General features: G+C 37.6%; 1 protein-coding gene across 1 annotated transcript in view; it reads right to left on the bottom strand.

The window, feature by feature from the left end:
- Positions 1-23,280, bottom strand: part of C17H8orf34 (chromosome 17 C8orf34 homolog) — a 344,966-nt gene that overhangs the window by 282,379 nt on the left and 39,307 nt on the right. Inside the window, 2 exon segments of the mRNA XM_060287424.2 lie at positions 5,505-5,636; positions 11,519-11,666. Coding sequence (XP_060143407.1) covers positions 5,505-5,636; positions 11,519-11,666 — 280 coding nt within the window.

Below are 23,280 nucleotides of genomic sequence, written 5' to 3'. Positions count from 1 at the left end.
GCTGAAGAAGGTGTAGAGAAAAGGGAACCCTCCTACGCTGTTGGTGGGAATGTAAATTGGTACAACCACTATGGAGAACAGTATGGATGTTCCTTAAAAAACTAAAAATAGAGCTACCATATGATCCAGCATTCCCACTCCTGGGCATATATCCACAGAAAACCATAATTCGAAAAGATACATGTACCCCAATGTTCATAGCAGCACTATTTACAATAGCCAAGACATGGAAGCAAACTAAGTGTCCATCGACAGAGAAAAGGATAAAGAAGATGTGGTACATATATACAATGGAATATTACTCCGCCATAAAAAAGAATGGAATAATGCCATTTGCAGCAACATGGATGGACCTAGAGATGATCATACTAAATGGAGTAAGTCAGACAGAGAAAGACAAATATCATATGATATCACTTATATGTGGAATCTAAAAAGATGATACAAATGAACTATTTACAAAACAGAAACAGACTCACAGACTTGGAAAACAAACTTATGGTTACCAAAGGGGAAAGGTGGGGGGAGGGATAATTAGGAGTTTGGGATTATCATATACACACTACTATATATAAAATAGATAATCAATAAGGACCTACTGTATAGCACAGGGAACTCTACTCAATATTCTCTGATAACCTATACGGGAAAAGAATCTGAAAACGAATGGATATATGTATATATATAACTGAATCACTTTGCTGTACACCTGAAACTAACACAACACTGTAAATCAACTATACCCTATATAAAATAAAAATCAAATTTAAAAAAGTATTTATAAGCTGTTCCCATGCAATAAAAACTAAAACTAATAAGTGAACTCATTAAAAAAAAGGATTAAACATCATGACCAAGTGGGATTTATCCATGAATGCAAAAGTTATTTAACATAAGAAAATAATCGGTATAATAATTATGTTAATATAATCAATTTTAAAATGAATGATTATTTTGATTGATGGAGAAAAAGACTTTTGACAAAATTCAACATTCTGTCATAATAAAAGCTCCCAATAAACTAGGAGTAGAAGGGAATGTCTTCAATATGATAGAAGACATTTACGAAAACCTCACAGCTAATATCATGTAGATCAGTAAAATAATAAAAATTTCCCCTTAAGATGAGGAGCAAGAAAGGATGCCTGTTTTCATCACTTCTATTCAATACTATTAAAATTTCTATCCAGACCAAGTAGGCAAGAAAAAGAAATAAACAGCATTCAAATTGGAAAAGGAAAAGGAAAACTATCTCTACTTGCAGACGGCATGAACTTATATGTAGAACAGCCTAAAGAATCCACAAAGACATGGTTGCAGCTAATAACAAGCTCAGCAAAGTTGCAGGAATATAAGATCAATACTTGAAAATCGGTTGTATTTCTAAACACTACCAATGAACAATTGGAAAAAGAAAATAAGAAACAATTCCATTTACAATAGCATACAAAAGAATAAAATACTTAGGTATAAACTTAACCAAGAAGGTGCTAGTCTAGTACACTGAGAAGTACAAAACACTGTTCAAAGAAATTAAAGAAGACAAATAAATGTAAAGGCATCCCATGTTCATGAATTGGAATCCTTAACAATGTTGAGATCACAATAATCCCAAAATGATCTATTAAGAGAATGTATTTCCTATTAAAATCTTGATGACCTTTTTTAGCAGAAATGGAAAAGCTGATCCTAAAAATCATATGGAATTGCAAAGGACCCCGGATAGCCTAAATAATGTTGAGAAAGAAAAACAAAGGTCAAGTACTCACACTTTCCAATTTTAAAACTCATTATAAAGCTTCTGTAATAAAAACAGTGTGGTACTTATATAAGGATAGGCATATAGAATAGTGAAATAAAACTGAGAGTCTAGAAATAAATACATTCATTGCCAACTGCTTTTCAACAAGGGTGCCAAGACCATCATTTAATGAGTAAAAACTAGTATTTTCAATAAATGACGCTGTCCAACAAATGGACAACTCAATATCCACATATAAAAGAATGAATTTAGACCCCCTACCTTACATCATAAACAGAAACTAACTCAAAATGAATCGAAGACCTAAATTTAAGAACTAAAACTATGAAACTCTTAGAAGAAAACATAGGGGTAAATCTTTATGGTCTTGGATTAGGCAAGGGTTGACACCAAAAGCACAAGAAAAAAAAAAAGAGAGCGAGAAATAGATAAGTTGGGCTTCATCAGAATTAATAACATGCATATCAAAGAATACTATCAAGGAAGTGAAAAGTCAATCTACAGAATGAGAGAAAATATCTGTAAATCATATATCTGATAAGGGTGTAGGATCAGAATATATAAAGAACTCTTGAAACTCAAGGAAAAAAAGAGTAACAACTTACTTTAAAAAATAAACCAAGCACCTGAATAGATATTTCTCCAAAGAAGATATACATATGGCCAAGAAGAACATGAAAGGATGCTCAACATCATTAGTTATCACAGAAATGCAAATCAAAACAACAGTGAGATACCACTTCACACCCATTTGGATGGTATAATATTTTTGTTATAAATAGAAAAAAACAAATGTTGGTGAGAATGTGAGGAAACTGAAAACCTCTTACATTGCTGGTGGGAATGTAAAATAGTACAGCCTTCATAAAAAACAACTGGCAGTTCTCCCAAAAGTTTGAACATACAACATGACCCAGCAATTCTACTTCAAGGTATATACTCAAAATAATGGATAATGAGTGTTCAAACAGTTACTTGAGCATGAATGTTTATAGCAGCACGATTCATGATAGCAAAATGTAGAAACAACCAAAATACCCTACAATAGATGGACGGATAAACAAAATGTGGTATATCTATACAATGGAATGTTATTCAGCCACAAAAAAGGAATGAAGTTCTGATACCTGCTGCAATGGGAATGAACCGTGAAAATATGAATATTATGCTGGGTAAAATAAGCCAAACACAGAAAGATTACACATTATATGATTCTATTAATATGAAATAACTAAAACAAGTAAATTCACAGAAACAGAAAGCAAGTTCCCAGGGGCTAGTGGGAGGTAGAAATGCTGAGTGACTGTTTGTTACAGAGTTTCCTTTTGTGATGATGAAATGTTTTGGAACTAGAAAGAGGTTAGGGTAGCACAGTATTTTGAATGTACTAAATGCCACTGAATTGTACATTTTAAAATGGTTAATTTTTGTTATGCTAATTTAACCTAAAAAAAAGCATTTTAGAGTGATTTGTTATGAAGCCATGGTAACTAGAACATCTCTAAAACTTTTTTGCCTCTCCAAGGTCACAAAGTTATACTTGTATGTTTTGTTTTAGAAGTTTCATTGTTTTTGTTTCCATCTTTAAGTCTATGACCCATCTCAGATTGATTTTCAGTATGAATTAAGGTAGGGATCAACTTGTGTGTATTTTCCGTATGAATGTTCAATGTTGAAGGGATTTTTCTTTTCCTACTGTATTGCTTAGATGTCCTTGTGGAAAATCATTTGACCGCATATGTAGGTCTATTTTTAGACTCTTTATTAAATTCAATTGATCTATTTGTCCATCCTTTCACCAAAATCACACTGTCTTGATAACTGTAGTTCTATAAGACTTGAAGTCAGGTAGGGTAAATTCTCCAAACTACTTCATGTTTTTCAAGATTGCTTTAGATAATCATGGTTCTTTCCCTTTCCAAATCAATTTAAAATAATACTGTCAATTTCTATGGGTCAAATACCTGCTAGATTTTGGATAGGGATTGTACTTATTTCAATAGGAGATTGTTATTTATTTCTGTTCCTCTTTTCTTGCCTTTGTTTTGGGAGAATAAATCAAAAAATTGGGGGCATCCTATTTTAATAAATTTATTAACTTTTTATTTATGTTTTTTTGTGCTTTTTAGTGGTGCTCTACATATTACAATATACAGCTTTAACTTACCATGGTCTATGTTCAAAAGATATTCTATTACTTCAGGAATAATTTATGTTTCAACAATACATTTCCAGTCAATAACTCTGAATCCTATAATCTTATTGTCATGTATAAATATCTCTACATATATTATTAAATATTCATGATACTTTGTTATTAATTTCCTTTAAAGAGCTAACAGTCCGATGGAACCAGAAGTTGAGAGTAGGTCACCTGAACAGAAAAAGATACCAGATGCCAGTCCACCAGTAACATTTTGTGGCTACATAGCATCCCATAAACAGCAAAGGCTCTACAAAATGAAAGACCTTACAGCATTCTACCCTCAAGGTGATGCGATCCAGGACTCAGCCCTTTAAAATAAGCCCCTAGGGTTATGGATTTATCACTGGGAGAGGGGGAGAGAGACAGACAGAAAGACATTTCCAAGGATAGAAAGGGAAATGTGAGACTGAGAACTGACTGATTTCATTTTTCATTTATTCCTTTACATTTTTTTCATTTAACACTTATTAATTGAGCCAGGAACTATACTGGACATTACTGGGAATATGGTTGTGAACAGCACATTTAAATTTTAAACTTGCATATTTTTTTAAATGTTGGGACCAAATTTTATAAACCAAACTGGTGAAGCAGGATAATTTAGCTACAATCATAATTTTAAAAGAACATTTGTAGTTTGTAGTACTTCACATAATTCTCACAAGAACTTTGTGGTTGATACAATACTTTTTATGAGTACCACTATATAAATAAAGAAACTCAAGGAGTTAATTTCAGTCATTTTCACAAATGACCCAAATTCAGATTCCAGTTAGCACATAATGATTTTTCAAAATTTTCAAACAAAAATAAATATTTTCTACCTATTCCTTTTCCTGTTTAAATTAAAATCAAACATCTCACTCTGTAACAACCACAAGAAACTGATGTGTAAGAACAGCTTTCAAGCTCTCTTGTCTTCCAAGAATAACAGACTTGCTACAAGATCCTAAGCTACATGACATGTTTAGGCGTACGTGGTGGTAACAGAGCACTGGAAAAACTTAGTGGCTAGAAAGGCAGTGGGAAAGGAGGAGAGGCATTGAGAGAGAAGGGGTACTTATCATCATGGGAGAGAGTAAATATACAAGCTTCAGTAATAAATGGGTAGGGCTTCAGAGAGATCCTGGGTGAAGGGTTTTTTTTTTAATTTTGTTAAATGTTTTGAACAGAAATCTTCTTTGCCTTCTCTCTAAGATATTTAATTTGCTTTTATGTCCTTTATTAAATGTAGGGTTGGTATTGCTCTGAATGTGATAAAACACTGCAACTATTCATGAGGCAAGGGACCTATTCCACGCAGTTTACATTCTTAAAAGAATATTATACTCAAAAAGATCTAAATCAATTACATATGCTTGAGAATGAGTAGCTATATATAAATAAAGCTCCATGTTAATGCTGAAACAAATGTGAAATTCATTAGAATAGCCAGAATATCAGATAAAAAATGTGGCTTCAATTCTTACCTTTTCTTCATTTTACTAACACACACTTACATACATTAAGTAATATCTGAATGACAAACTTCCTTACATGATTTTGATTCTGGTGATGGTGGAGAAAGACTAGACACAGCAAGGTCGCTTTTTGACTTTTTAGGCTTCTTTGCATTTAACTGCCAGGGTTTATCATAGTTTCTGAATTCTTTTCTTGTTCCTTTATGTTCTGTTAAAACAAAAAAAAATACATATAAAAACAGTAGTGATTTCATGATTGGCCAAAAACTAAATCCATGAAGTAATTAGATATACCTGGCAAAAGCTATGTCACCTCATATCAAAATAATGCAAATGTCCCAAAGTATTACTTGCTTTATTTCTCCTGTAAATTTGAGTTTTGAATTTGATATGAATTAGCTTATATATTAATATGGTTAAGATCATGCTAAACTGGGAAATTATTCAAAAGTCTTTTTAAGGCACAGATTACTTAAAATAACACTGTATACATGGGTGTCATGGAATAAAGCCTTGTATTCTGTTGTAAATAAAAACAGCTAAATGTTAAATTTTACTCATTTGATGCTACCTTACCTGTATTCACTGTGGCACATAAAACCACTGGTGCTCACCTACACTTCCTCCATAGTATCCCTCATTTTTTCCACTGTTCTGTTCAAGAAAGAGTAGTTCAACCACCTTTACTGAAAGCTGTAGTTCCCCTTCAAAGGTGGCCAGTGTCATACCAACTTCCAAATGAAATGATCTTTCCAGGAGTTCATCTCTCTTAACTTCTTTGCATTCCATATTTTTAGACAGACTTATATTGTGGAATTTTTTCTTCTCTTATTCTCAGGGCATTACATTCTCCTCATCCCCATATCACCTATCTAACTGTTCCTTCTCTGTCTTACTCATGCTTCCTTATCTTTCATCTGTATGACATTCCTTAGCTTCCTTCTGCCTTCTTGTTTAAATTTAAACAGCCTCAAATCATCCCAGCTCTATGGATGACTCATAAATCTTTCTCTGACTACCCACTTATAAATACCAAGTAGACATCATGAAATATTATAGGGATTCCTCAAATTTTCATGTTAAGTTTGTACTTAATGAGCTGTTATCCAATTTTTTTACTTCCAACATCCCATTAAATATCAAAAGAGGCATAAATATTCTAAAACACTAGGAACAGAAATATTGGTCTATATTCTGCCAGAACCCAGGAAGTATTTCCACACATAGAATTAAGACAAAAGATCGGCATATCAGAAAGAGACTGAAAAATTTCTAGACATCCACAATGCTTGCCCCTAGCTCAGATTCATCGCCTTATATTGTTTCACAATCTATCAGAATTTGTCGTTTTACATACAAACTAGAACCGTACTTTCTTCTAGTGCAACATAGCTAAAAGAATAAAGAATCATGGACACAAAACATAGCATCTCATGATACAAAGAAAAACTAAAAGGAGCCAGAAACAATGATATATTGGATTTTGTGGCTTTTTAAATTCTCCACTATTGGAAAGAAAAAAAAAATCCACATTAATTTAAATATTCCAGCAATGATATTTTTCTTATTTAGTCAGTTAAAAAGAGATGAGAGACAGAAAGTCACTTGTCAGTCTAGCAGAGACCTACAGGATTTGACTGATACTGGAAAGTTTAGTAGCAACCATGATTTCACCTGTCTCCCCCAAATTTTTGAAAACGAAACGGTTCCAAGCTATATGGTGAGTGAACAGAAAAGAAGAGTCTACCTCCATTATTTATTGACAAACCTTAAACTAGACAGAACACTCCTCATTTAAATTCAAACAAACAAAATAAATATCATTTTAAGAAGGAAGATTTAATATAAAAAACAAAAATACATCATTCAAAATACAGAGGAAATTCACAGTTTGGGGAAAGATTTACTATGAAAAAACCTTCAAATTTTAGAATGTGTCTATTTTATCTTCTTAAGAAAAAGAAAATAGACTCTGTGAAGCAAAAAGAAATGAGAAAAGAGATAAAACTATAAAAATATAATTGCTAAGAGAAATTAAAGAAGATAAGGAAACACTGACAGGAAGCTAAAATGCAATACGTACCAACATTTAAATTTGTGTACAAAGCCAGAAAGAGAAAACCAATACTACAGAAAACTGAATCAGTGACACAGAGAACATGCTTGACAAACCTCCCTAGAAGTTCCAATGAAGTAAAGAAAACTCAATTATACATAGTTGATTTTCTTGAAGAAGAAATCAAAACAAACACCACAGAAACACTAACTAAGGACATAAGAAGAAAACTGTTCTAGGCTGAAGACCTGGGTTTGCTAATTGAAAGGATTCACTGAATAAAATGAAAAATTAAAGAAAAAAGACAAAAAATCTAGATGTAGTCCCAGTAAAACTTTGGAATATCAGAAATAAAGAAAAAACAAATCCCATAAGTATTTAATAACAGAATATCGAAAAATGAGTAAAAACAAGGTTGCTTTCAATTTTCTCCTAGACATTAAATGACAGACTTCTGAGAAGATGTTATGTCCCAAGATGCTGGATACATTTAAAAGCAAAAAGAGGGCACCTTCAGATACTTTCAAAAAGTACTGACCTATATATTTTGACGATTGAGACATTTTCTAACTAATTAGAAAAAGCACCAAAAGAAATAATTCAAAATTACAGTTACAGTTTAAACTGGCATTATTTACTGTCACCTGAATTATAACTTCATCAGTTAATATTCACATCCAAGAATTAGTCTATGCTTTCCTTCTCCCTCCTGCCATACCCTTCCCTCTAAAATCTTTCCTCTTCACCTTCTGGGGCATACGTTCCACGGTAAACAAACAGCCCTCTATCTTCAAATCCCCTCCTTCAAGTCAGGAGAGCCACTCATTCTTTCCACAAGGGCACTCCCTCCTCTGCAGTTTCCTGGAATGGAGGGTGTTCATTCCCCCACGTGTCACCTGCCACAGACTGCGTTTTTCTGGTCCGTCCACGTTAAGCTGAAAGTCTCTCTTCTCTTCCGGTAAGTGCTGCCTGTCTCTACAGCTCACCCCCTTCATTACTGCATCCTCATTCCTGCCGCAGCCCTACTCGAGACACTGGCACCGTCACCCTTGACCTTTTAACAGCGAGAATAAAACCCTGGTGACCTCTTAATCCTTAAACAAACCATGCACTGAACCTCATACTTCACTGTCCTCCTCAACTCTAAAGAGCTTCCCTTCCCTGGACATCAGACACCCCCAAACTCAGGTCACCCACAGGATGTTCCCATCATCTGGAATCATTCCACCTCAAAAGCCTTGATCCCAAATATCACAATTTCCCTGTCCTTCTCAATCTTTCATGTTTTCACCACACCTCCCCTTACACAGGCCTCTCAAAGGATTTTAGCTCTCTGACTAGCTTTTTATGTCTACACTGTTTCCTTGTTCCCTACCCACTCATACCAGACCATGTGCTTTGATCACTTGCACAATTTACCCACAAATACCCTCAGCTCCTTTGCAGAACTGCTCTTCCACCCTCCGTCCTCACTAGGGCACGACTACAGTTCTCATCAGTCTCTCATAAGGCTTTTCTGTCCCTCCTCCCAGCACTTCTGGGCACTGTGGGGAAAAATCACAATCTTGCCCATGGTTTCCATGATTAATTCATGTCTTGAACTTCAGAGAAGCCCCAGAACTGCTTTAGTCTTTTTTATTTTTCTTTGCCAACTCTTCTTTTCTTTCCCGTGGTGACTTTTCACAATTAATATCATTCACTTCAATCTCCCCTATTCAATCCCCAAACCTCTTGCCCTCAGCAAACAACCTCACTTCCTAATAAACAGGCAGAATTTAAGGCAAAAGACCCTTGCCTTCCCCTAGTCCATCTCCTATTCTAAATCTGACCACAACTTCTCCCATTCTCCCACTCACATGGTTTTATTGTGCACAATCCTGAATGCCATACCTGCGACTCCTGCCTTAAGCCATTCCCAGAGTTTTAGACTCATATCCAACAGCTTGCTGGAATTACCTACTAAGATACCCCACAAGAAATTCAAATTCATCCAAAGGACCTGGACTTATTATGGGTCTTCATAAACTTAGTCCTGTGTTCCCATCTTGCTTTATTAAACAAGCACTTATGCCATTACCCTAGTAAACTGCAAGTTATAATAATCTCCTTCCCTCTCCAAGCAAAGAGGCATTAAGTACTTGTGCTAGTCAGAATTCTAAAGTGATCCCCCCGATATCTGTCCCTTGATGTTATGCCCTAAATAATTCCCTCCCCTTGAGCGTAGACAGGACCTTTGACTTGCATCAAACCAACAGAATATGGCAAAGGTAATGGGATGTCAATGCCATGATTACATTGTATTATATAAGATTCCATTTTAGTAAACTTGTATGAAAGAAATTCCCTTCCTTGTTAAAGAAATAAGCTGCCATGATGCAAGAGTCATGTGGCAAAGAACTGTGGGTTGTACCTATTTGCTGAAAGCAGCCCCTGGCTGAGATCCAGCAAGAAAACAGGGACCTCAGTCATACAGTTGCGAGGAAATTAATTCTGCCGACCACCTGAGTGAGCTTGGAAGCAGATTCTATTCCAGCCTCCAACACCTTGATGTGCAGCTTTGCAGATTAAACAGAAGATTTAGTTAAACCCTGCACAGACTTCTGACCTGTGAAAAATGTGAGATATTAAATGTCTGCTGATTAAAGCTACAGAATTGAATACACTACTGTCTCTCCAGATATAATTTATAAATATGGGTTCATATCAGCTTCAATGAGCTCACAGATGTTTATCTGGTCCACCTTCAGAAGAATGGTGCCTTCTTTGCAGCTACAAACCAGAGCCTATGCCTAAGAGCCACCCTACTAGGAATCTAACAATAAGACAGTGAGGCCAAGAAAAACCAAGAGTCCCCTCTTTTGTACACCAGAAGCCCATATTCTAGTTTCCTGTATGCAGCAGAGAACTTCTGTATGGATAACTAACACCAGAGTTGTCTACATTCTTCAGAGGATACCCTATCCCCTACCCACTTTAGGCACCAATGTGAGAATACAGCCAAAGAAAACCAAAATCCTTTCACGGGATCCCATAGAGCATGAGAGAAGAGAAGCGATGGTGTTATCCGCAGGAGCATCTGGAATCCTGTCAGTCAGATAACCATGGGAGTCAGGTGAGGAGTCAGCTACCCAAGCAACAGGTCTGGGGGGGAGTGGGGATTTGGGTTTGGAAGTAAATACTAATACCAAACGAACAGAACAGGGTGTAGAAGATATAAGCTGTCGGACACACATTTTATAAATAAAAATCAAAGTCACGTCTACCCAATTATATCACCAGTGCTTACTGGGGAGATAAGGCTATTGCATACTTGGTAAGGCTGGCTCCCCAACAGAGTGAATAAAGCTTCCTCAGGTTGAACTTACTACAGAAGGTAAAATTAGAACTGAGGGGGGCTTCCCTGGTGGCGCAGTGGTTGAGAGTCCACCTGCCGATGCAGGGGACACGGGTTCGTGCCCCGGTCCGGGAAGATCCTACGTGCCGTGGAGCGGCTGGGCCCATGAGCCATGGCCGCTGAGCCTGCGCGTCCGGAGCCTGTGCTCCGCAACGGGAGAGGACACAACAGTGAGAGGCCCGCGAACCGCAAAAAAAAAAAAAAGAAGAACTGAGGGAAACAGAGAGTAATTATCCATTTGGGCTACAAAAAAGGTAACTGTAGAAATCTACTGTTTACCTTTCTACACAGATGAGCTCCATAAGCACTTAATTCAAATTCTTCATAAAAAGATAAGAAGTTTTAAAAAAAAGATGTTTAAAATAATTAGTTTTCATTCATATGAAAGCTTTTCATGCAAATCTGAATCTTATTTCTATTCAGACTGAATACAAAGATGCCCATATTTTGAAGCTAATACATAACAATATATTCAAATTCAAGAATATTTTTTGACAAATTTTAGCATTCAGATGAAGTCTCCGATGAATACGTGAAACCCTAGGTAACCACCTAGATTTACTCATTATAAAGAGAAAGACTTTCGTAAATTTTAGTTTAAATGCATTAACATTAACTGTAAAATATATTTTTCATTTACCTAATGTTTCACTTTCTGCCCAGAGAGCTGCAGATCCAGATAAAGTTCTCTGAAGGTGTCCACGGTTTTCTTGTTTAGACTGAAGATGGTCAATGAGAAATGGGATTGGCTGGTCAGGTGTCTCAGTAATTAACTTGGTCATTAATTCCTGAAGGCAAAGTAAAGCATATGTTTACATCTAATAATAATAGCAAACACGTATATATAACTTACTACTGCCAAGCACTACAACTAATTTAATCCTCATAATAATCTTTTCAGGCAGGCACAAGTTATTGCCCAAATCTTGAGGAAACTGAAGTGCAGAGAAGTAAACTGTGTTACACAGCTAATACATGGCAAAGCCAAGATATATTTATTTTTATTATTATATTTGTCCAAAAACATACTAGAAATTTATTCTAAAAAGAATTTTCAATTTCAGGTTACTATTTTGAGAGATGCCATTATATATTAACTTTTCAATAAACCTCACCATATGCCTTATATACCAATATCATTTTTCTTTCTTAACTATATATAAATATCCCTAAATGAAGAAAATGTTGTTGGAATGAAAGTAACAAGTCACAGCTTCACAGCAACCAAAAAAATGTCTTCAACTGGTTCTCCATCAGAAATTCCTTTTTCCAAAAGCCCTGATGGGTATTCATTCTTTCTTGTTCTTGTTCTTTCTTTCCTTTTTTTAATGAGTGAAGCGATGGAGAGTCCCATTTTTAGACAGCTCTAAGGATGCTTTAAATTGGGGAGAAATCTGCTTAAGGGTAATCTCTACACATTGGTTTTGCCAGTCAGGAACAGCAAGAGCAAGTGCCAACTTATGGTCCATTAGAATCCCCAGACTGTTCTCCGATGAACGGCTGCCCAGCCCACTGAACATCACTTCGTGCTGTGCAACTGGGTTTGCGAACTTGCATCCACCACTTTAGATTCATATTAGTCACAATTCATCATGTTGGGTTTAGCCCAGAATTCTAGTCTGTCAATTGTCATTCTAAGTTCAGATTCTGTGAGAGGCGGTGGTTCTAGTGATACACTGGGTATCAGGTATTAGGACTGCTAATGGAAGGGATACTGGAAATTCCCCATCCCCTTGTCTTTCTTTGTTGGTGGCCTATTTCCTTCGCCTTGAATGCTCTTTTCCGGGATGTTCAGATGGCTGGCTTGTCATCATTCAGTCTCTAATGATATCTTCTGAAAAAAGCTTACCCTAATGAATCTTCATAAGCTTTTATCACTTCTTTATCTTCTTCGCAGTATTTAGCAACTGTCCAGAATCATCTCATTTAATATTTGCTCATCAGTTTGTGCCTGACTCTTCTCCCCTGCTACTACAGCACTAAGACCAAGAACTGGCCTGGTTTGATCTCTACTCTCTCCTAAGGGTCTGGATTCTACCTAGTTCATAGGTGGTGTTCAATGAACGAATGAACATTTGGTTTACTGACCCCAGGTAAATATTAGAAATTAAAATCCCTTACTGTCCTAATAAACAATAATTAAAGCATCCATAAATTTCTTAGCCCAGCAAAACACACTCTTCTGAACTCCTACACAAGAAACTGCTGTCATATCTCAGGGATATTTGTTGACATTTATAATAGTCTAGAAACACATGGATTTATCTGAGTAGAGGCTAAATGGATTTTATAGATGACAAGATTCCAAGTTGATCTCAGAGACATGGATAAAGTAATTCAAGGTATTTCAAAAATGTGCAGACTGAACATAAAGTTGGAACTAAAAAGAGGAAACGATTTCTACTATGAACACACTGTGAAGCAAAATATTTGTCAGACAAACGTAAGATGTTTTTATATTCTAAAACATAGGTGAGCAAACAACCAGTTGGAAAAGGTCTTCTTTACTTCTGTTATTTAAAGTCTCAATTATTATGGTTATAACTTAAGAGGTCATTCCTCTACATGGTAGAGCAATGCAAGGTTCAATTAAAAACTTACACAGAAGTGGAACATAATTTAAAACATTTTAGATTTTGCTACTGTAGAAAAGATGCATTATATTCTATTTAAATTAACTGTACATTACAAAAGCTATGAGAAAATAGAGAGAAAAATAAATAGAAGGACCAACTAGATTACTCTTGTCACAGAAGGCCTGGGCACTCCGATGAAGCAAAATTAGGTCAGATAACAAGGCTTTAAAGCTAAAGCAATTTCTACCCTGAAATCTCTGAAGATCTCATGCACTTTTTTTTTTTAAACTTTCAAGTTAGATGGAAAGTTTCTGGGTTTTTTTCCTTTTAAAATAAACTGAAGTGTCCCTACATTGTCTTTAGGAGATGGACCATACAATCATAATAGACCAAGTAGTCACTGTTAATTTTTTTTAAATAACATCCGTCTAGTAGCTAGTTTTGGATACCCTTATATTCCATGAATGAATATACGAGACTAAAGACACAGGACAAAAACCGTCGCAAAAATGAAAAGAGCTAATGTGTGCAATAAGGTGTATTGGGTATCTTGGTTGATCAAGAGTCTAGTTCTAGATTATTGCATTTATAAGAGGAATTACCCTGCCTCTCACTCAATCCATGTATATCCACTGGCATTCGGACTTTAATGATTCTGAGGACTTAAACTCTTTCCCAGACGTGAATATTTTAAATCCTTAGATTTGCAAAGATGCTACCGGCAATAAAAGGACTGGTTTCCCCACTAGGACTGAGACACACAGAGATAGAACCGAGGGGCCGACAGATCGAGGAGATGAGAAAGGAGCCGCGCACCTTGAAGGTCAGGTGGAAGAGAGACACCCGACCGCAGAAGGTGGTCAGGGACCGGCCACCATAAGGAAAAGAGTATTCCAGAAGCGCGGGCCAGTGTCGGGGATGGAGGCCGAACGCCGTTAGGGAATGTTCCGTGCTTCCGGGGAGGGAGAGCGGGGCTCATTTACTATTCTTACCCTGAGCGTAAGAGTTGTGCCATGGAACTCCTGGGTGTCAGAGCCTGACCAACAGAGCGACGCTGCATCCGCCCTTCCCCTACTGGGCCACCAGTCGCCCGCGCGGACGCCAGCCGGCGCGGCAACGACGCGCTCGGCCGACGCCGCCCGCTCTGCCGGACGGCGGCCCCGCGCAGGCGCACTCTGGGGCGCGGACTCGGGCGCAGAGGCGGGTGCGGGGAATCCCGCCCGCCCGTCCCGAGCCCTAGCGGTGCCCGAGCGCCTGAGAGCAGGCTCCCCAGCAAGGGTCCCTGGGGTGTCATCCTCTTCCTGCCCCGGAATGCAGTCGCCCCCAAAGCTGTCCCGAGGGAGATACACCGACGTGGCTTTTGGGCCGCTGCCCCAAGCCTGTCCCGGGACGCCCTCTGCAGAGCCCGGGAACCCTGCCACGGTCTGGATGGCGACCCCAGCGCCCCGGGAGCTGGCTGCAGTGTGCCAGGGTATCCCTGTATGTACTGAATCGTGTCTGGAGCCAGAAACCCCACCCTCCTGCCTTGCCCAGAGACTAAAGCCTCGGACCCAATGAGGATGCTTCCCAGCTCGGAGGACCAGAGCCCGGTCCCCGCCTGACAGTTCCGTGACGAGAGCCCTCCCCAGAGCTCAGGCCTTAGGCTCAGAGGCTGCCCTGAACTTTGGCCAGAAGGTTTGGAGGGTCCCCGCCTGAGCAGCTTCTACAAATACCCTTGCCTGTCAACCAGGAATCAGGCCTGTAGTATGGGCCGCCTCCTCATTTGCTCCTTCGGTGGTTTTCAAGCTTTCCTTTAGCGGAGGATCCCTGGGAGGTTTTGGCTGTGGGCATAAATAACTTGAAACAATGGAAATGGCAATAGCACTCCTGTTCTGGAACAAAAACTTTGTGGAAATTTTAGGCCAAGGGCTTGGGAATTGATAAAATAAAGGTATTAATTTTAATGTGACCCTGTTTGCACTCAACGGCTAGTTAAAGATGGGGCATTCAAGTTGCAAACAAAATATGTTAGCAGCTGTCCTCAACAGAGGATTTAACTCATAGTTAATTGATATCAATAATATTACCGATGTAAGCGAGATGCAATAGAAGAAACAGGATAAGGCAGCGATTAGACACAGAAGCTTTGAATGAAATCTTATGGACACTTTTTCAAATCACTCGTCTTCTACTTAGTAGCTGTATGACTTTGGGCAAGAAACTCAATCACTTTAACGTTCAATACTTCATCTACTAAATGTGGATGATAATAGTACCTACATGATACGGTTGCCAGGTGGATTAAATAAGATAATGATCGTAAAGCATTCATAAAGTGCTTGGGATATATGTAGCCTATTGTGATGGGAGGCCTAACATTTTCTTCTAAGGCTGGGAACTGTTTCCCAGAATCTTCTTTATATGATCTGGGTTAGAGTACAGTATCCCAATGTGAGGAATTCATAGAAGACTTAGAAAGTAAGAGAAGCAGAAGAAATTATTCTCTGGAGTTGATTGCAAGCAGATGTGACGGCAGATGAGGGATTCACATCAGCTTCCCAGCAAATTTGTGGAAACCTCCACTGCAGACTGGGATAGCTGTGGGAATGGTACAAAAGTACTGGAGAACTGCAGCAGCTTCCAGGCAAGGAATTGAAAACCACTTGCTTTGGATATCCAGGTGGTGATTTTCAGGGTGGGCTCCTCCACCTTTGGTGACAGACAGCATTTCCCTGGCCTCTGCGCCCCGACCTTCTAACTCTCCATCATGCAAACTTATTTGTATTAAACCCTATATGACCCAGATACGGAGTTGCTTCTGTTTTCCTGACTAAACCCCCCTTAATGATCTACCCAAAGGTGGTGTTAGCTACTATTTTCAAGTTTATTATTGCTTTTATATATTTATATGTTTATTATTACCACTACTGTTATTACCATTTTTATCAGATATTTTTATAGCATATGTTTTTGATAGACTATGTACATTGCATCTTTTTATTGGCTTTACTTTTTCTGATTATAAAACTAATTAATGGTCTCTTAATACAGTTTATTATAAACTGCAGTCTTTAACTTCATGAATATTGAGACAGCCCCTGCATTGATATGTTTCCTTTTTTGTTAATTATAATTTTGTTACCAATTCAAATATATCTATTTTTAAAACAAATATATAGGAAGATAACATTATTTTTAAAAATTTTGAAAAACAATCTAGGGAACATAAATCATTAATTACTGACTGCAAATTTGTATTATACATCATGTGAATACATGGAAGTTAGGGCTATTATAACCTTGTACTATATAGAGCATGGCCATAATAAGTTGGAGAATGAATGCTAACTAAATAGCAATAATGACTGTCACAAAATACATTTTAATTTTAACGTCCACTAGGTAAAAGCAAAACCATGAGTGAGTTGGTAGCTCATCACAGTCATTTATTATTAAATAATGTGTGAGTAGTTAAGGGAATGAGTAATCAGGCAACAGTAGAAAACATTTTAATAGATTCTTTTCATCTGATGAAAGCTATGGAATCTCTTGGTTAAAAAACCAAAAAGTACATGTATACACAGAAACATCAAATCTTACATAATATTCCTGGGTGGGTGTTTACCCATCCATGGGCTAACCCTCTAAGGTTTCATTGACTCCAGGTTAAGAATCCTTGCTTCAGGTCACACAGCAAACAGACAGCATGGCATTCTGCCTAAAAATTTACTTGCTTACTTAACTTCTTACTTGGGAGTAAGTTACTTCTTACTTCATTTCCTGAGAGGTAAGTACTAGCCTCAGTAGAAAGTTATCAGGAAACAAAATTAAAACCATTTCCAAAATCTCAGGACTTTCTCATCATATAGTCTTTTTGTTAAATCAATAAATATACAGGATATTAAACTATAGTAATAATGGAGGTGGTGTCAATCAAATACATTTTTTGCTCAACACCATAATTATCTTAAATATTAATTGGCATGTGGCACATTACCATCTGTAGAATATTTTAGTTCAAAGCTGGCATTAAGATCTGACGGCTGAATTAATTCATTCTAAATCTGCATATGTTTCAATTTTCTCTTTTTAACTATAGGTCTTATTAAAAATTTGCATGAGATCACAACCTCCCAAACACTCACCCTCTCCACCACCACCTGTTTTCATAAATAGGTAGTTAATGGGCATTGAATTGTCAACAAATAAATGAGAGACTATCAACTTGAAAATCAGTTGTCTCCAAAGTAGCTTATTTTTCTGAAACAGCCTTATTTTAAATTGATGTCAGTATTCCCAACTGATAGAATCCCACTTGGTTTCCACCCCCACCAGAACCCTTGCCTTTTCATTCATTCCATTTTTCTAAATAGAAGTAGAATGGAGGAAATTTTTTTTTCTGCTTCATTACACCTCTAGCCTCTGTTACGAGTTTTGGCTTTGGCAACAAATAGGTTCCAATGCAGCATCTAGGTTTCCATGCACAAGTGAGAAGGGGACAGACATCTGTTTGATGTTTTCCGGTCAGACACTTCCGTTCACAGAACTCAAACTGTCCTCTGGTTACTCAACCTTCCTCCACCTCAGGACCGTGCCCAGGCCCACCCTAAACGTTCTCTCATTCCCAATCAGAACTGAGATTTCACTGGAAGGCTGAGCTCAACAGGAAAGATAGCAATAATTCAAAGTATCAGTTATTTACTGAGTTTGATATGCACAAGTGTCAAGTATATTCCATAAATTTAACCACTCACTATACATTAAAGGACTGCATACAAGATGCACAACCCAACTAGGATATATGCACTTTTACAAAGGTGTGTGCTAACTCCCTGCTTATTTCAGGTCACCTGCCCCTCACCAACAACCCACCGATGCAAACAATCTTAGCCACGCATCCAAACACAACCATACAGGCCCAGGGAATAAGAAATTCTCACCCCTGGTTTGAAAGACTCTTTGGCCCTTCTTAAATATCATGTAATATAAAATTAGGTTATGATACTCATTTGTAATACACAGTAAAAGGCAACTAATTTACCTTGTTATATATTATAGAATATAATCCAGTTAGGGAAAGTAAAAAAAAAAAAAGAGTAGTTTTATAATGAAGATTAAGAATAATGAAAATTCCACAATTAAAAAATAATCATTCTAAGTTCTAGAGCTGAATTTTGGATACTAAATTCTCTCTGCTTTTAATAATATAGACAACTAATAAATCTAACCAGCAGATGACAAGTGACAGAATATTTTGCCTAATACCTATTAATCCCTCCTCCTCTGACATCTCTATATTAGAGATGCTAAAGTAGATTTAGTATTTAATCTAATTATTGAATATTTAGTATCCACTTTGAAACAGTTTTCATATAAATGTACAAGCTTGTAGTTAAATTTCCACACAAACATCAAGGTCTCCAGAGAAATATTAGCATACTATATGGAAATACTTTTAGTTAAGGAATTTATATTGTTCAATATATAGTCTATCAACGCAACTATTTTGATGTTAGGTAGGACTTTCCACGGTCTTGAAAATATGTCTGTAGGAGTACAATAGAGGTGAAACTCAGCAGAAATAGGCAAGCACTTCATGACTCAAAGAAAATAACTAAATCGATCCATGGTGGAAGTAGTAGATGTACGTAGAAGTTGAGTAAGGAGGCTGTCCCTCAGTTGAGTAAGAATTACTTTATTTTAGCCTTTTGCCATTTATAAATAATGTGTAACTAAAACAGGGTGCTCAGCATGACAGAATAATGAAGAAATTTCATAGTGCACACCTGGTACTTCCTTTTGGAACTGATGATCTAAGGAAAGGATGTCCACATCTCTGTCTCTATGGCAAGGATATCTTCAAGTTGGTTATGGATACATTGGACCATCCTAGGTGAACACTACTACTTAGTAAGCCTTACTCTGATTCCATCGTAAAAGAGTCATAAATCAAAGGGACCATATACGTATGGGCCTATTTCTAGAACTACATTTTATTTCATTAATCTCTCTGTCAATCTTATACCGTCATTGCAATATCTTAATGACTGGAGCTATACAATAACTCTAATGTCTTGTGGAAAAAATCATCCTATTTTGTTTCTATCACCTTTCTAGTTATTCTGCCAAGATTATGTTCATTTTTCTCTTATTTTCTTTGTTAGTCTACTTTTCCCTCTGTTAGTCTGAAAGTTATACACACTTTCCCTCTGTTAGTCTGAAAGTTATACACACTTTTAAGATTCTTTTAGTGGTTACCCAGAGATTATAAAATTAATACTTATCTACATTAAGTATTAATTGGTATTTTTCCCTCATCTCAGATTTTGCAAGGAATTTAGAATACTTTGATACCACTTATCACCCCTGGCTTTTATTTTTATTGTTGTGTACTATAATTACATATGTAATATATATATATATAATATTATATATGAAATATATACACATAAACCCCACAAGGCATTTTTTATTTTATGCCATTAGCATACATTTATATGTACCCACATAGTTACCAGTTTTATTGCTTTTATATCTATTCATCTCTAACCATCCATCTGGGATTATTCTCAGCAGCATAAGGAATACTTTTTTTTTTTTTTTTTTTTGCGGTACGCAGGCCTCTCACTGTTGTGGCGTCTCCCATTGCGGAGCACAGGCTCCGGACGCGCAGGCCCAGCAGCCATGGCTCACGGGCCCAGCCACTCCGCGGCATGTGGGATCTTCCCGGACCGGGACACGAACCCGTGTCCCTTGCATCGACAGGCAGACTCTCAACTACTGCACCACCAGGGAAGCCCAGGAATACCTTTCTTTTAGTGGTGACAAATTCTGTGTGTTTTGGTTTGCACAGAAATGTCTGTTTTTTGCTTTTTGAACTTGAAGATAATTTCACTGTATCTATATATTAGGATTACTTTCCATTTTTTTCCCATTATTCCTTTTGAGAATTCAACCATATTTCTTTCTTAAAAATCTAGCTTTTTCTAGGGATTTTAAAAAGGTTTTCTCTTGTTTTGTAACTATATGAGATGATGGATGTTAACTAAAATTACTGTGGTAATCATTTTGCAATATATGTACGTGAAGGCACTATGCTGTACACCTTAAACTTACACAGTGCTGTACGTCAATTAAATCACAATAAAACTGAGAGCAATGATAATATTGGAAAAAGAGTATGGCTCAGTCAAATCTCTAGCTTGGATGAATAGGTGAATATTTTGGCTTATGGATTCCGGAATGGGTTGGACAGCCAATCTACAGGAAGTGCAGTGATGATGCTGGGTCTCAAGAACAAGTGGAGGCAAGCACCTGAAACCTGCCACGTGTCTCTCTCCATCTCTCATCTTGCCACATCCTTTATCTTTCTTTGCATCTGGCTTTCTCCACCTGCTAGGAAACATGATTCCTGGTCTTCCAGGACTGCAGTGCTACACAGTCACACACAGCCAACCTACTTAGCTCCTACATCTTAGATCAACAGACAGAAGTGAACTTTGAGTCTCTGGGTCTTAAATACAAATATTGCCAGCAGAGAGAGAGTGGACATATTGATCAGGTGCCCACCTGGAGCTATCCAACTGAGGCTAGAGTCGTAAGGACATGAAGAAAATTATAGCCTTTTTAATTGCCATGTGAATGTTAAAAATGGCATTTATTAAAAGAAGAAGGAATTGTGGGCAAATGATGACACAGATGCCTACTCAATATAGCTTCAAAGAAGTCACCAGCATAATAGGAACCGCATGGAATTAAAAAAAAAAAAAAAGGCTCTGATCAGCTCCAAGCAGAGTTAGTTAGGCATAGTAAGTGTTTGAATAATATTACAAATACAATTGTACACAACACTCACGCCACTGTATTAAATCATGTGTTTACCAGTTCAGCTCTCTGAAGAGTTCTTGAGGTCAGGAAACATGTCTTAGACATCTTTGTTTCCCAAGATCAAAGAACAGTTCCTGGCACATGTGCTAAAAGAAAAAATGAATAAATGAATAAATCATGTCAATAACTTTACTAAAACCCTTCTGTAGCTGCATTATTACCTGGAAAAAAATCCCCACAAAAAAACAAACAAACCCCACATACCTCCATTCATAGCATTCAAAACTACCTAAACATGGTCCCCAACCTGTGGTTTCATCTCTTATGATAAGATGCTCTAGATTCTACAGAGAGAAAACGTTCCCTTGATACATCTTTCATTTTCATATCACATATTTATAGTAGGCTCTCATCTCAGAATAAACAAGACTGGCATGGCCCAGGGATTAAGGAGCTTACATTCTTTGGAAGGGTAAGACAATAAACAAATAATAAAATCAATAAGTAAAATAAATATAGATTCTGGAAAGTTCTATGGAAAAAAGGCAGAGAATATATTAGATAAATGGGGGTAAGATATATTCCAGGGAGTGATCAAGAAAGCCTCTCTGAGGAAATGATATTTGATCTGAGACCTGAGGGTAAAACTAGAACCAGACCTTCAAAAATCTAGCAGTTCAGGCAGAGAGAAGAATAAACGCAAAGAGTCCTGGGCATTGTGGGGCTTGGTGTATTCTAAACAGCTGTCAAACGCCAGCAGGGAATAGTGAGTTGAAGAGGTAGGCAGATGCCAGAATTTGCAGGGCTTTGTCGGTTGACATACAGACTGAATATTACTTTAAACGGAATGCAAAGCTAGTGAATGATGTTAATTAAGGAAATGAAATTGATTTACCCTTTGAAAAGATGTGCCGAAACTGTTCAGAGACTACTGAACTATATAGTGGTGTTTTAAGTGAGGGTGCAAAGCAATGGCCTGACTTTATACATAAATTTCTAAAAGTAGACCTGACCCGGCGAGGAGTGGGTCAAATCAGCCTAAAGAATGAATCAGCCAGGGCTTCCCTGGTGGCGCAGTGGTTGAGAGTCTGCCTGCCGATGCAGGGGACACGGGTTCGTGCCCCAGTCCGGGAAGATCCCACATGCCGCGGAGCGGCTGGGCCCGTGGGCCGTGGCCGCTGAGCCTGCGCGTCCGGAGCCTGTGCTCCGCAACAGGAGAGGCCACAACAGTGAGAGGCCCGCGTACCGCAAAAAAAAAAAAAAGATGAATCACCCAGGTGTTGGGTTTGAATGACTGAGCTGATGTCAGTGCCATTCACTATAATACGGAGCAATGAAAAAGGGATGCTTCAGTGATGGAAGACCAAGCATTCCAACATGAACATGGGAAAGGAGCTGTGAACTAGCCAGAGAGAAGAGACAGATAGTGTTCACAGCAATTTTTCAATTAATATTTTTAAATGCTTACTTAGAATGACAATCATTCTCTTTTATTTGTGTATCAGATATTTATTGAGCGCTCACTATAAACTAGACACTGTGAGTTGCAGATGGTCAGTGAACAAAACAGAATGGTATCCCTGCTCTGCAGTTGTTGGTCTGTGGGTTTCCTCCTCAAATCGTCTGGAAGTAGGAAACAAGTGTCAACAGCAGAAACAGAATGGGAGATGAAGACTGGGAGTTTTGAGAAAAGGGAAACAAATGAAAGATAGTGACCCAGGAGTGTAGGATTACCTGGCCACTTGAGATTTGGTGTCACAAATTTAAAGTAAGACAAGTTTGTGTGGTAGCGTGTTTTTCTCCCAGCCCTGTTCAGCTGCACAGGTGTAGGCATGAAAGAGGCAAAAATTTGTATTTAGGCAGGTTTATGGTGTAACTAATTGAGTAGGATGAGCTGAGAGAGGGGCAAGGTAGCAATACTTGGGAGTACGTGCAATGGAGCGATTATGACGACTGGCCACTGGCCCCAGAATTTAAGCTGAGCAAGGACATCAAAGAGGTAAGGGAAAATGAAAATGTG

This window comes from Globicephala melas, chromosome 17 (genome assembly GCF_963455315.2).
Source record: "Globicephala melas chromosome 17, mGloMel1.2, whole genome shotgun sequence".
NCBI lineage: Eukaryota > Metazoa > Chordata > Mammalia > Artiodactyla > Delphinidae > Globicephala > Globicephala melas.
Note: the sequence above shows the minus strand (reverse complement) of the source record. Positions and strands in the feature narration are given on the sequence as shown.